This window comes from Phasianus colchicus, chromosome Z, assembly GCF_987193195.1.
Source record: "Phasianus colchicus chromosome Z, bPhaCol1.hap1.1, whole genome shotgun sequence".
Taxonomy (NCBI): Eukaryota; Metazoa; Chordata; class Aves; order Galliformes; family Phasianidae; genus Phasianus; species Phasianus colchicus.
Window position 1 is genome coordinate 63,420,004 of NC_143476.1, and position 15,778 is coordinate 63,435,781.

The 15,778-nt window shown below is 37.5% G+C and overlaps 1 protein-coding gene across 4 annotated transcripts in view; it reads right to left on the reverse strand.

Annotated features, from left to right (window-relative positions):
* Window positions 1–252: 252 nt before the first annotated feature.
* The window catches only part of KDM4C (lysine demethylase 4C), a 301,499-nt gene continuing 285,973 nt past the window's right edge, over window positions 253–15,778 (reverse strand). For all 4 annotated transcript variants that reach the window (XM_090131682.1, XM_031606168.2, XM_090131683.1 and 1 more), the window contains 3 exons: window positions 10,765–10,884; window positions 3,571–3,663; window positions 253–509 (listed from right to left, as the gene is read on the reverse strand). In XM_090131682.1, the coding sequence (XP_089987808.1) occupies window positions 333–509; window positions 3,571–3,663; window positions 10,765–10,884 (390 nt within the window). In that variant the 3' untranslated portion in view covers window positions 253–332. The remainder of the gene's footprint in view (window positions 510–3,570; window positions 3,664–10,764; window positions 10,885–15,778) is intronic.

Consider the following 15,778-nt stretch of genomic DNA (forward strand, 5'->3'; position numbering starts at 1 on the left):
CTATTACTCAAAGATAATTTTACCACTAACTTCAAACAAAAATTTTCTTCAGTCTATTGCTGTGTAATCCGTTTTACTCTCATTTGGTTTTCCCTCCTAGTTTCAAAATGAAAAGTATTACAAAATCTTTATTACATTAACCGAAGGAGTAATAACTCAAGTACTTTATCTGACGAGGCTTATGTAGACTGGCTCACTGTAAAACCAAGTGCTTAATCAACTCAAAACCAATTGCAACTAATGCTGCTTGACTTTTTAGTCAGCTATAACCAGTCTAAAACAGTGTGTGTGTGTGTGTCTTTCTGTCTGTCTTCGTCTCTTCATTACTTCCTTTACTGTCCCTTCTGGCACTTCTTCTGGAACGAGCTTTTTAAGAAGGTGCGGTATCCTGGATCATCTACATACTCATTCTTGAAACGGGAACTCAGTACTCTCTGTCTCTTCTTTTCTCCCAGAATAATATCCGCTCCATAAAACGTGTCTTCAAATCTCATGTCAGACGCCGTAGACTAAAACCAGACATTAAATACATGTTAGACTTGGTACACACTATCATGTTCTGACATATTTTAGTGGAGTTACATGGAAATACAGGTACACTCCACTAGATCACCATGGCACTAACTACATGATTGATTATTCAGTTATGACAGAGTTTTTAGAAAAATGTATAAAAACTAAATATATAGTTTAAACACGCATTTTAAAGTACAATTTTTACTTTCCCAAGTTTTGCATGCTCATAAATTAATTTTTTAGATCTTTAGTGTTCCTTAGAATTGTGACTAATACCAGCTAGGTTTGGTTTTATCCAGAATTCAGAAAATCACACTCGTTCAGGATGCAAAACAGCAACACAGAAATAACACAATTGTTGGATAGCTTCACTCCTAGCAGAATCAAGTATTATCCAAGTATGTGTTTTATTCAGACATGTTTTAAGTGCAATATACCTCAAGGACTTCTGTTAACAAACCTGTATGCTGGCTGATTCACTAAGAGCTGGAATCAACAGCTGGTTCTCAGCAAACTTAAAGGATCAACTGTAACAAAGAAGCAGGAGGGCAAACAGCAATCCATTTGGGAAAAAGCAGTGGCAGAGAGTTTGGAACCAACTTCTATTACTTGAGTCATGGTAAAATTTCCACAAATAGGAAAAACACTGGTTAGAAGAAATTAGTGTCATATATTTCAAGAAGGGGAAACATTGTCTTTATTCAGCATGAGGAGATGAAGGAAGTGTTAAACATACCTTGAGGAATAAATCCATTTTTAATATAACCTGAGGGAACAGCGGAGAATCATGAAAAGGCCTGTGTACAGACTGGATATTGTAGCTGACCAAATTCAGTGTTTTTTAACCTATATCTAATATCTATATAGATTGAATGGTGTCAGATGCAAAAATAAAATACTGAACTATAAAAATATCATTTTTAAAGGAGCATGAACTCAGTTATGTCCATAATGATATTCTTACTGAAATGCAACAGTTTCTGTTCTACAGAACATGTAATTAATTATAAAAGCTTTATGTAAGTAGTCTCCCTAAAAAGAAAAAAAAAATAACCAGTTGAGTTCTGAATATGATTAAAAAACATTGAAGAACGCATTGAATATATCCAGATGGTTTGTTTAACATTTTCCACGTCATCTTTCCTAACCCTAGATAATTAGGACACTGAGAGATGTCTGCACTTACCACAAATAAATGGCCAAAAATTGTCTCAGTAAGGAATATTTGATTACTGCACCTCTGACTGGAAAGAGCTGTCCTAATCTCATTCTATTCCTTCAGTAAATCATGGGCATCCTGCCAGTGGGCACTCACTGACAACCTCATATTTCTCTGTCTCTCTTCTATCCCTCACTTTCCTGCCCCATTCACGCATTAAGACAATCCCTGCCCTTGACACAACCCAAAAATGTGCAGCCTCCTCAAAAGGGATAGCTGTTGAAGACTGACTGAAAGGAGACACTGATGGCAAGAGCAAGCAGGCAAGAAGCAAAAGAAATGGAAGTCTCTGCTTTACTTACCTACACCTATGTGTAATGCTGTGTTAGGCCATCAAACTTATCCAACCTGAATATGCCTGAAGAATCTACACATTACTCCGCTACCATGCCACATACCCAGCTCTCAAGAATCAAATTAATGTCATATAACAGATACGTAATCAGATTTTGTGTATGAGCCCACCACCTTGCAGCAATGACTGCACACTGTTCTCCCTTTCAAAGCTTCATTTTTCTAATAAGAGAGTTATCCTTTTTTTCACATAATACTGAATTATTTCCTCTTATTTATGAGAACAACTTAGCATCTTTATGCTTTGTTGTTAGATTAAGAAAGGTAATTCAACTTACAAGGCACAGTTTTGAAAAAAGAATGCTAAATTAGAACACGGACTTGAGATGAATATAATGCATTTCTGAGTAGAATTAGTATTGAATTGAACTGCACAAACATCTAGCATTAGTGGCAAAGACAGATCTGTTTCCTTCAATATCTGTATGGCGATACTTTCCCTTTTCAAACTTCTGCTCCTCAAGAACCTCAGCTCTTTTCTGAATGGCATACAGTGAACCAGGGGATGCTGTCTGAAACCACAAGAAACTGGACAAATATGAGGCTCTGTCTCACAGACCAGTGAAATGCTGTAAGTTGTGTTAGTGATATTAATGAATTTTGATTAATCAGATGTTCTGTTTTTTAGGACAAGTTAATAGCATTTTTACTAAATTAAAAGCATTTAAAATCTCAAAGCTCTGATGTCATGGTTTTATGATTTTTGGTTATCAGTATTCCACATCATAACATCATGTAGTGCACTGGGGGTTTGACTGTTGATGCTCGAGTGCTGGGTGCCTGTCCGGAGGAGAAGAAGAACTACACTCCCCAGGGGCTTTGCGGTCAGCAAGGAGATGTAACTCCCAGCAAGGTCACCTGATGTTCTCTTCTTCGCCTGCTCTTCTCCGTCTGCTTTTCTTCATTGGCTCAACTGGACTGCAGTTCCCACCTCAGCATAGTGGTGAGGCCTATCTACCTTTCGCACACACTCCCTCTCTCTCATTATATTTTGTTGATACTATACTTAGTAAATTAGTTTGTTTCACCTCAGATTGTTGCCGCTGTTTTCAATTATTTTGGGTCCCCTGTGTCCCTTTTCCGGAGGTGTGGATCTGTGGATCCCTCCGCCCCGCTGGTCACAGAACCGGGCTGAACCAGCCCGTAAACTGCTGACACTATGATAATTTGGAAAGTTTTTCAAAAAGTATAGACATTATGTTCTGAAAGAACATATCATTTATCTATTTTAAAATTTAAAATATTATTCATGATCTGATAGATATTCTACCACAATGACTCCTTCGGGAGACAAGAATTAAGCCTGACAGTATTTGCCTGTACTAGAAATACAACAAACCCTTCTCACTAGCAAACGTGCACTTGTGCTAATTGCTGTGCAAAATCTGTACAAATTAAAATGAAAAGTAAGAATAAAGCCAGGGATAGTGTTGTTGGCATTCTGAGCATATAAATACCATGAAGATATAGAAAGTACTCACAAAACGTGCTTTCACTCTTTTAGGAAGCTCTTCATCTAGAGTATAGATTTCTTCTCTCTTCATTAGTATTTCAGAACCATCCTCAAACTCAACCTAATTAAAAAAAAAAAAAAAAAAGAGTATTTAAAAAAAAATCATGACTTAACCCTGGGAAGTTTCTGGGAATGTCTGAATAAAAATGCATCTACAAGCAGAGAAGATTTGAACATAATTTCTATTTTAGTGAAATTAACATAAAACAGAAAAAAAATATTATTTCTTAGAATCTTCATTAGACAAAAAAAAAACAAACATCTAAGCAAAGAGACTTCAAAATCAACACTGACACACACACAGTAAAATAAAGTTTATTAGCAATGCAGAGCAGTGACAACACAGACAAAATAATTTTGTAGAACCGATGTATTAAAACGTCTTCATGTCATTTTAATTTGCCTCATTTTTCTTTCCTTGCTTCTAATAAATAAATAAATAAATTTAATTTTAACATCCTGTGCTTCAAGGTTGAGGAAGACGATGTCAAAAGAAACTAAGTATGAGTGACAACTAGGGAAATAGCAGTTAACAGAATTTTATTGAATCTGATGGAATTTCTTTAAAATGCTCTGTTCAGAAGATGAAAAGCTTTATCATGCTTAGGTTTAGATTTAATCCAACATGAACCCCGTTAGCAGAAAATGAGAAAGGAAATGTAACTAGGTGTGGGGAATGCTAAAATGCTGAGGCTTTGAAGCATTTATGCCTTTTCAGTAGCTGCTGATTTTTTTTTCATACTTCATCTAACAATTGTGACTTTCAGCTATTACCTAGGACTGCAGTTTTAGTTCCTACAGAAACTGCACTTAAAAGTTTGGCAAGAACTTAAAAGAAATCCCATTCCATTTAATGATACCACTTGAATGACAACAGACTTATATTGGAATAATAAATCCAAATGCAAATATATAAAAACATTACTGAAGTATTATCATAGATAAATCTAAAAAATCATGTATTTGAAGTTGTAGATGGAGTGGATTTTGTAGGTCCAAATTAAAACCTTGCCTTGACTAAGAGTGTCAGATTAATTTTAACACTGAAGAATCCAATAGAGTATATCAAAAGTATTGCCAAAAGTAAGGGTACGTACAGGTACTGTAAGGTATACGTATGAACTATTAACTTCTTTAAAAGCAAGATCTCTTTAAAAACAATTTAAAAGGGATGCACAAATCCAGAACACATTTAAAATCCAAAGAAAAGTCCTCAGAGCACAGATGGGTAAAAAAATCACAGAAGTCATGTTTTTCCCCTCTGTTCCTGTTACTAACCCTATAGGCCAAGTCAGAGAGTGGTACTCTAGAGGAACCAACCTAACGGTCCCTTTGGCTTAAGCTTGTTTAAAGATGGCCATTTTATTACTTTTCAACATTATCTGTGAGCAGACTTTCTGTTTTTCCTGCTCTTTACTGCATAGTACATTTCATAGTATGTTTTTGCCTCGCATCTGCAGTATAATGCTTGTTATGCATCACCAGTGAAAGAATCAGGCAGGAAATAAACTCCCTTGGTTCCATGCAATGAGAAAATTAATGGGCAAAGACTTTTGTTTTAATAGCAGGGTAAAGAGGGAGGAGACTGCTTCATACCACAGAATCTTACAAGTTTGCTGTGTGAAATACGTTCAGCTTTGCAACTAGAAGGTTTTCAGCTATAATTCAGCATGAAACTGCACTGGAAATGTATTTGCCGTAATGTTAAAGGCAAACATAAGCACTTCTCTAAGACTTCCAGTTGTTTTGTGATTCATGCAAAATACAAAACCATTGTCTCTAATAACTCAAACTTATTTCAGACTGCATATACTTCATCATCAATCTATTTTATCCAGCAATTTATTTTATTTGCACTTCTGCAGCTGTACTGTGTCTGTGTACCACGTTATTCTCTCCATGAGATTTTCTTTCATCACAACAACAAGATTAAAGGATCAGTGGAAAATGTAGAAAACAACAGGGTGAATAATTTAATCATCTCAAATGAAAATCTAAAATGAACACTGAAAACAATCATACCTACATTAAAAATGACATCACATAGGTAGACCTCATTAACAGTTTCATTTGGAAGAACACCTACTTCATTTGCAGGTATAACTCTGCTTGGGGATTGTGTGGGGTAACTGGATGGCAAATGTTAAGCTAGATGACACGATTTCTGGTACATTTTGTCATAGCTCCCTGCATGCACAAACACTGTCAAATTCTGTACAAATGTCTCAAGAACATGAGAACAATTCACAGATTTATCTGTATTTGGATATTTGAACAGATTTGTTGTATCAGATGACAATTGTTTCAGACACTCGTTTTCAGTCTCTCCTTTTGTGGTACAATATAAGAGAACATGAAAGAGTAATAGATTCTTTTGGTATGAGAATCTCAAGTGTCCAACAGAGATCAACAGTGTGAACAGTGTGCATGTATGCATGTGTCCTGGAGGCTGTTGTTGGAAACCACATACAAATAGGAAACACTTCTCATGTGTCTTGGAGTTAGTCTTGCAACTTGCATGTCACAGACTTTCTGTAATCTATGGTCATGTTTGGCAGTCCTGTTATACAGATTAAAATGCTTGCAAAATTTCAGAAATTCCGTATAGTACAACTTGGACACCCTTTAATTTTTGCTGTTTCCCCAGTTTCTTTAAAAAGTTTGTTTTGTTAAAAGCATTTCACAATAGTCTCTAATGCTTATTATCCACTTCTGGTTGTTCAGGTTGGCAGAGATGAGGTCAAACAGAGAAGCCTGAGGGCTATTAAAAGGAACTTGAGGGTTTGGGGACAGTCAGTCGGAGGATTGGAAGTGCAGGTACTGCTTTCCTTGATCCCTTAAGAGGAAAATGCTGAGAGGAACAGGAAAACCCACCTGAGCAACACATGGCTAAGAGACTGGTACCATCAGAGGAATTCTGATTTATTAATTTCTTTATTTTTTTAAATCAGAGGTTTATTCAGCACCAAAGCTACCGGAGAAAGATGGGATCCACCTGTCTCAACAGAAGAAAACAAATAAAAGCAGGCTTGCTAGAGACGAGCCTAAAGGGTGGCATGCCAGGGATGTGGGTGAGACAATAGCCCAGCTGAAGTGCATCTTCACCAATACACACAGCATGGGCAACAGGAAGAGCCAGAAGATATCGCACAGCAGAAAATTTAGTCACAATCAGCAAACACAGTGGGATCATTTTCATGACTGGAGTGCTGCAATGGGGGGCTGTAAGCTCTTCAGGAGGAAGGAGTGTTGGCGGGGTGACTCTCCATGTTAGGAAGTATTTCAGTGTTGTAAAGCTCAATCCTGGGAATGACAAGTTCCAGTCCTTATGGGTAAGGATCAGAGGGAAGGCCAATGTGTCTGATATCCTGGTGAGAGTCTGTTAGAGAACACCCAACCAGGCTGAAGTGACAGATACAATGTTTTACAAGCATGGGACAGAAGTCACACAATCACTAGTCCTTGTTGTTGTGGGGGACTTCAATTTACCTGACATTTGCTGGAAATATAATACGATACAGTGGAAGCAAACTAGGAGGTTCCTGGAGTGTGTGGAAAACAACTTTCTGAAACAGCTGGTAAGAGAACAGGGGAAGCTTCCTGCCAGACCTGCTGCTCATGAACAGAGACCAGCTGGCTGGATATGGGGTGGATGAAAGCTGTCATGGGCAGTGTGATCATGGATGGAGTTCTATATTCTTGGTGAAGTCAGGACTGGGGGCAGTAAAACTGCTACCTTGGACTTTGGTGAATAGGTCTAGGATACTGGTTGTAACAATTGCTTCAGAGTCAGTCCTGAAGGGCAAAGAGGTCCACGAAAGCTGGACTTTCCTTAAGAAGGAAATCAAATCGCCAAGCTACTGTCAATGATATTTGACAATCAAGTGAAGTCCTCGGTGACTAGAAGAAAGACAACATCACATTCCTTTTTAAGTAAAGAGTAAGGGTAAAAAGAATGACCTCAGGAACTACCGACCTGTCAGTCTCACCTCTGTGACAGGAAAGATAAAGGAGCAGATCCTCCAGACAGGGAGATGATACAGGAGAACCAGCATGGCTTCACCAAGGGCGAATCCTGCTTGATCAATCTAGTGGCCTTTTATGATGATGTCACTGCATCAGTGGACAAGGGAAGAGCACATGATGTTATATATCTGGGCTTCAGTTATGCCTTTGACATGGTACCCCACAACATACTTCTCTGCAAATTGGAAACATATAGATTTGATGGGTGGATGGTTCAGTGGATGAAGAACTGGCTGTAGGATTGAGTCCAGAGAGTGGTGGTCAATGGCCCAATGCCTGGACTGAGATCAGTGATGAGTGGTGTCCCACAGGGGTCACTGCTGGGACTGACTCTTTATTGTCTTCATCAATGACACACTGATGGGATCAGGTGAGCTTCAGCAAGTCTGCAGATGACATCAAGCTGTGGGGTGCAATCAACACACCAGAGGGAGAGGATGCCAGCCAGAGGGACCTAGACAGACTTGGGCACTGCCCTGGTGAACCTCATGAGGTTCAAAAAATCCAAACACAAGATCATGCACCTGTGTCAACGCAACCCCCACTACCAATACAAGGTGAGGAATGAAAGGATTGAGCATAGCCCTACCAAATAAGACTTGGGGGAACTGGTGGATGGGAAGCTGGAGATGAGTCAGCAATGTGCTCTTGCAACCAAGAAAGCCAATCATATCCTGGGCTGCATCAATAGAAGCATGGCCAGCAGGGCCATGGGAGGCGATCCTGCTCCTCTACCTAGTGCTGGTGAGATTTCACCTGGAGTACTGGGTCCAGATGCGGAGTGGAGTCCTGAGTGCAGGAGAGACGTAGACCTGTCGGAACGTGTCCAGAAGAGCCACAAAAATGATCCAAGGAATGGAATACCTCTCCTATGAAGACAGGTTGAAAGAGCTGGGACTGCTCAGCCTGGAAAAGAGAAGGCTGCAAAGTGACTTGATTACAGCCTTTCAATATCTAAAGGGGAGGTACAGAAAAGAAGGGGACAGACTCTTTAGCACGGTCTGTGGTGACAGAACAAGGGGAAATAGTTTGAAATTTAAAGTGGGTAAATTTAGGTTGGATATAAGAAAAAAATCTTTTACAGCAAGAGTGGTGAGGTGCTGGAACAGGTTGCCCAGAGATGTAGTTGATGCCCTGTCCCTGGAGACTTTCAAGGCCAGTCTGGATCAGGTCCTGGGCAATGTGATCTAGCTGCGCATGTCCCTGTTCACTGAAGGGGAGCTGGGACTAGATGACCTTTAAAGATCCATTCTAACTCTAAGAATTCTATGATTCTATCATAAATGCACAGGAACAGGCTGTCTCCATGTGCAGGAAGATGAGCTGGTGGGGAAGAGGTCACATCTCAAGTACCGCATTCAGTTTTGGGCCCCTCACTAAAAGAAAGACATTGAGGCTCTGTAGTATGTCCAATGAAGGGCAACAAAGTTGGTGAGGGGTCTTGAGCATAAGTTTTAAGAGGAGTGGGTGAGGGAACTGGGACTGTTTAGTCTGGAGGAGAGGAATCTAAGGGGAGACTTCATCTTCCTGTACAACTACATAAAGGAGGTTGTGGTGAGGTGGGATCAGTGTCTTCTCCTAGGTGACAACAATAGGACAATAGTGACCAGAAGTTGCACCAGGGGACGTTCAGGTTGGATATTAGGAAAAATTTATTCTCAGGAGGCCTGGGTGCACACTAAAAGAGGCTATCCAAGGAAGGGATACGTTCATGAAATGTGTAGATGTGGCATTTAGGGATATGGATTTGTAGGCATGGTGGTGATGGATCGATGATTTGATAACCTTACTGGTCTTCTCCAAATTTAATAATCCTATGCTATGCTGAGGAACTGCAAACCCTACTAACATCCTTATGCTAGTCTATTTTCCATTAATTACGCTATTTTTATCATGTTGTCTAAGAAGTCCAAAATAAGACAAAAAGCTCATTCTTTACTATTTTGGTTTTAAACAACCACATTAATCTAATCTCACAGTATTCCTTAGAAGACCAACTGTTTAGAAGATTAAATGATTAGAAGATTACTGTTACTGTAGAACAATAATCTTTGTATTTCATTAAAAAAAAAAAAAACAACAAAAAACAAAACAAAAAAAACTTTTCACTTTCACAAAATAATATATCTTCTAAATATAAGCAAAAGGGGAACATTTAGAGACTAACTCAAGGGATCAGGCATTTGAAGACCTGAGTTTGATTGCAAGTCATTGGCAAGCTGAGAAGGTCAATGCAGCATATCATTTAGTCTCCCTTTGCCTTAATTTATCTACAGATATAATAGCAAATTTACCATTTTTGTACAGTAATGTGAAGCCTTCAGATGAAAAGAGTTACGTAAGTGAAAATGATTATATATATATAAAAGAAATGTACCTCGATTCTCATTCTTCCAGAAGTACTATTATTATTGTGATTGTTTTATTGCAGTTTATACCATTCACTTGGGTACTCAAAGCTGCTGAATGATTTTTTCTCAAAGGCAAGTACAAAAAAAAAAAAACGATTATTGTGTCTCTGAAATCAGAAGTCAGCTTTTTAGCCTTAAAAAGCTTTTAAAGCTGCAGTGTTCAGTTTCATTTTGCCTTTGCTAAGGATAAAACGCTCCTTAGATTATGTGTTAATTAATTCAAAGTATCTTACACAAATGGAAGTGGAGCTATTTTCACTCTTCTTTTTACTGTCTTTCTTTCCATCCTTTCACAAAATGCCTGGGGCACATTGTGGTCACAAACTAATAATAGATTTTATCTCATTAATAATGTAATTACCTGAAATCAAATAAATAAATAACTGATTTGGAGATAGCAAGTAAATGACTTGGAAAAAAATTACTATTTCTCTTAATATTCTACCTGTTCACCTTACAAAATGAAGACTACTGACTGAGTTCTATTAAATAACCTTTTTTTTTTTATTTCATAAGATCAGGCAAAACCTCAACTCAGAAGAAATGCATAGTACTAGTTAATGTTTTAGACAGCATTATGTGCTGGTTTAAAGGCATCAGCAGTTTACAATTTAGTCCATACTCCTGCAGTTCTGAAGTTGTGGTCTGCCACTCCAATGCTAGAGCTGAATAAGCAATAAAGACATCTCAAAAATAGGCATCTGGTAATAAATATAGACACTCACCTGATACATGTGAGCTGTGTTTGGTCCCAGATACTTTGCACCATACAGCTTTCCATCAGGCCACTTCACTTGAACAACCTCTCCCTCTGCAGGTGGGCCCAGCTTTAGGCAATCTCTGCTCTATTTACAAAGAAGGATGGATTCTCACGTCAGGGAGTGAGCTAATACACTTTGAAATTACCAGTAAGCTGCTTCTTACAACTTGATAATTGGAGAAGATTTATTACCATGTGTGTTTCAAGTTTTATAATCCTGCTAATGGGCTAACAGAAGATACTGTTAGCCCTTATGAAAATGAAATACTGACCAAAGAAACTCTCTTAACAGCTTGATGCTGCATTGGCAAGGCACCATATGCATAAATCAGATAGCTATCAGCAACTGTGATACATTTCCCCAAATTAATTTTTGTCACACATTGAAAATAAAGATCACTAAAGAGCAATTGAATATGCGCAACAATTTTCTTTACATATTCAAATAACTCATGTTTTGTTAATTGCAGCACAATTTTGCTAGATGCTAACTTTGCTGACTGAAACATGCAGTTATAGATCAAACTATAAATGGTGAGAATGTCAATGAGTTCTTTGCAAAGCTGATGGAGAAACACAGGAATAGTCTAAATACGCATGATGAAGAACAGGTGAGGTTTTCTGTTTGGCTTGTTATTTTTCAGGAGTTACAAAACACGTTTTTTTCCTGTGTTTTGGTAAATTTTGTGCCTGATTTGTTGAGAATGTCAGAGCAGCACAGTGTATACTTGCTATGGTTTCTTTTGCCTCACCTGGTTCAGGTCTGACCTGAATAACTTATGTGCAGAGCATACTGTTCATATCAGAAACCAGTATGATGGACATGGGAAAGACCATGCCAGCTCTGTGCTCACCGATTCCTTTGAAACCACCTGCGACAAATATTCACCCCCCCAGAAGGCATTTGTACTTTGTAGTGACTACTTCAAAACACTTGTGATGCAGATTAGAGCTAGTTTAATGGTTTTCTCCTAGAGGTGAGAGGAACTACTCAGTTCATGCTATCTGAGCTCACTGCTGAGAGGCAAAACAGGAAGGGAGAAGAAAGAGCCAAGGGCTCAGATGCAAGGACTCAGGCACAAGGTTCTTTGGAATCTGGTGTTATATCAAGTTGCTGTGGTACTTTCACTGTTTTCAGTCTTACATTTATATAGAATAATTACCAAAATGTATTGTTGGGTTCACCTGCCTCTTCTGACTGAGGCCAGGGATTATGACAAAGAACGTAAAATGTGGGAGCAAAAATACACTACAGCAATCCTTACTGGAGTGTAATCTTGTTACAATACTGTATTAGCCCAATCCAAGCCTGATAAATTGTCTTTAATCACATATATCCATGAAATTGATTCATCTCATGAGAAAAGCAGAATAATGCTGGGCTTTTGCATTCTTGCAAAACAGATAACAACACTGTCTGTCTCTAATGTCTCTCAGGAGCTCTAAGACATATCATCTGTTTGCCTGAAAAGGGCTTTTATGACAGACACAGAATGATATGTCCTTCTAGTATCACCAAAAATCCAATGGGTCCACCCACTTATGGGGTTGGAAATGGCATTCCAGTACTACCCTTCTCAGTATTTCCACAAGAAAGAGAGAGGAAGTTTTTTTCCTTGGTGATGACTGTGAAGATGTTCAGTAACATTATTATACTTATTATACTTCTCCCTTATCTATTCCATATATAAAAAATAATTTTAAAAAGTCTTGATAAAGTGTCTTGAAACAAACTTTTAAAAGGCATCATGGAATATTGCAATTTTCCTTAAAACAAACAATCTATCAGCAATATCAAGCCAAACATTAATTTTCCAAGAACAAAAGTCTTTCATGAATTGGTCCCTCTGTATCTTGCAGAAGAAAAAAGTCTCACAGATTCTCTACATCGGCTAATGGAATTGCTCACATGGCAAATTAACAGTTCCCATGCAAAAAACTAAGGAGAACTGGAACTCTGACACAGACTCATCCCTCATATATATAACCAAAGTACCTTATTTTATGGAACAACATTTGGGAAACTCATACTAAAACATTTAAGCTGATTATTACTGACAGTTCCTAACTTTTCTTGTATTACAGCAGACTATTTAAAGGTTCTACCTTTTTACCATAAAAATAATTCTCATCATTTTCTTCTGAAGGCATGACGAAACCTAGTTTTTAGACTGCCAAAACTAACAAAACGCAACCTCACTCTTCTCAGTTGTATCATTAAAAGTTGGGCATAAGATATGGCAATCTCTGAACATTCTCATAAGCCAGATGTAAGTAACATACACTTCACAAAGTCTCACAGATATTCAAAGACTTTCATTATAAGCAAAAACTTGTAGAGAATAAGAATTCTTAAACTTTTTTTTGAAAAACAGGCCGTATTTTCTGACTTCAGAAACATATGTTTTGATATTCATGACATACACTGAGCTAGAACAGTAATCAATCCATTAGTAATAAATGTTGGAATGATAAATAACGTTTTTTTATGCCTACCACTGTCGAAGAAATTTTCTTACGTTTTTGTTTCCCCTTTTGTTTTTACCACAGTGACTGAAGAATACTTTAGTTCATAAAAGCTGAACAGAGTATCTGTAAGTACTAGCTCTAGTTGCACCATCATGGTGGTGACAGTTGATACCAACTGAATAGGAGAACAAATATGGACCCACACTGAGAAATAAGGAAAAAAGGTGAGAACAGAAACCATAAACTGAGAAGTTGTGAGATTCCAACAATCCGTACTGCAGCCACTGACACCTGGAGAAAATATCTTTATTTATTTTAAAAAATGAATAAATATGTTCAGAAGGCTTTCCTAAATCAAGGCTAGAAAGTACATATTTAAGATGAATTTAAGAACTTCTGAGATTTCTCCAAAACTGTCAGAAGCATATATCCCCTGGATAACTACAGTTTTATTTGGCAATGTTTTTTTTTACAATTATCGTATGAATTCAGCTATTTAAAAATCAGCAATTATTTTGGAAATTATAAAAATGTAAGAGATTTAGATTTCTTCTATTTTTTATTCAAAGCAACCATACCGAAAACAACTCAATTCAAAGGAAGCACAAAATTAAACCCTGTGATTCCTGAAGTCAACAAGGCTAAATTTCAGTACTGCTGAGCAAGTCATCTTCTACAGGTGTGGCTCATCTCTTCAGGCACTGATGGGCTTAGAGAAGCTGGAAAGTAAAATTGATGGCAGAAAGGATACTGAAGTCTTTCATGTAAAGATTGTAGTAGGAAATGATGAAATTATTCTGTGACTGCAGATATCAGCCGAAGTTAATTTACTGAGTCTCTGGTCTGACAGAAAGCTAGATAGAGAAAAAAATCTTAGAAAGGAAAATAGAGCATAGCTGACACAGAATATATTAGCACTTAATGGGGGAAAAAAAGTTTGAGGAATGCAGCAGTTGAATGAAAAAAACCTAAAGACTGCAATGCATCATTTAGTAACACTTTCAAAATCTCTCTTTTCTGTTTAAAAATGTGGGGTTTTTTGTATGTTTAAAAACCTGAAAAGACACTCTCAAAAATATTTCTGATCTTCAGAATTGCTCCAGAATTCAGCATCAATTTTTCATAAGCTTGTACAACATTCTGCCTTTCAACTGTCAGCTTAAAGCACGTCTGATCTTTCAAGAGCTTAACTGGAATCAAATCCTTCCAAACTTGATTTAGTCTTAGGTGAATGTGGCATGTGGTTGGTGGAGAAGGGTCAGTTAACTCCCTCAAAACAGTAAGATCATGGACAAAAATGTAAACACTGTATTTGAAATCATAGCAATAACATCGGTGATTTTATCTCTTGAACTTATTTGAAAAAAGGTAAAATGCCCATATGGCATCTTGTAGAGGAGATATAAATCTAGGAATACTCTAATATTAAAAAATGTTCCTGGAAAACAATCATGACAAAATGCCAATATTTGTTTGATCAAATCACAAGACAACTTCATCAGATCACCTGGAGTTTGTTATTTATTTTGATTATGTGATCCTGCTCTGATTCGAGAGAGGATACAGTGGTGAAGGTCTCTGATTTGAACCCCCAGCTGACAAGCTCTATCAGTACGTCTTCTTTTAAGAACTGCATACTGCCTCCCACTCATACTTCCGCATAGGCATTCTGTGGAACTTCTATCAGAATGAAGGAAATCAATTTCCATCTTGATCATATCAGAAGACTGTCTGAAGGAGACTACTAAACTCAGTTCTCAGAGCTGTGCTCCTACAGTGAGTTTAGTAAGGGAGAGCAGAATTAAATATTGCAATATAAAATACATTTCCAATCAGTAAGTGACAACCTCTTCAGCTGATTAATATTTCTGGAAACCAGTTTTCCCCGAACATAGTCCTAAAAGAATGATATATATATAACTAGAAAAGGAAGATTAAGATGTTCCATTGTGTACAAAAATAAGGCCAAACGTTTGTAAAGATATTGAGAAAAAAAAAAAAAAATCGATCTATTTTATACAGTCTAAAGTGGAAATATCATCTGTGAGAAGTTCACTAAGTTTATACATATTCACCACCAACCTGTATGAATAAACATCAATTGTTTTCAGCTTCGCTGTTTCACAAAATCAGGGTTTACATTTATGAACAGGTATAACTTAGTGTTTTTTATTAGATATGTCCTTTCACATATATAGAATAGCCTCTTCCTTCTCTGAACCATTCATTCTTCTGCATCTTGCTAAAGTGTTTTAAAGGCTGCTATACACATAGCTTTCTTCTATGCACTTCCCATTAGGGCATTTCTACAAAATCCACACAGTGTGGAGCATCAAATTGTAAACAAGCATTAACCATGACAGCAAACATAATCAGGTGGACACCTCTTTATTTCCTAACTGAGTCATTCCTATGACATGAATCTCAGTAAATCCAAATTTATTTTTCTCAACACTAATAGAATTGCTTATCTGATTAACTAGCAGGCACAGTGCTGAACTCTGGTATTT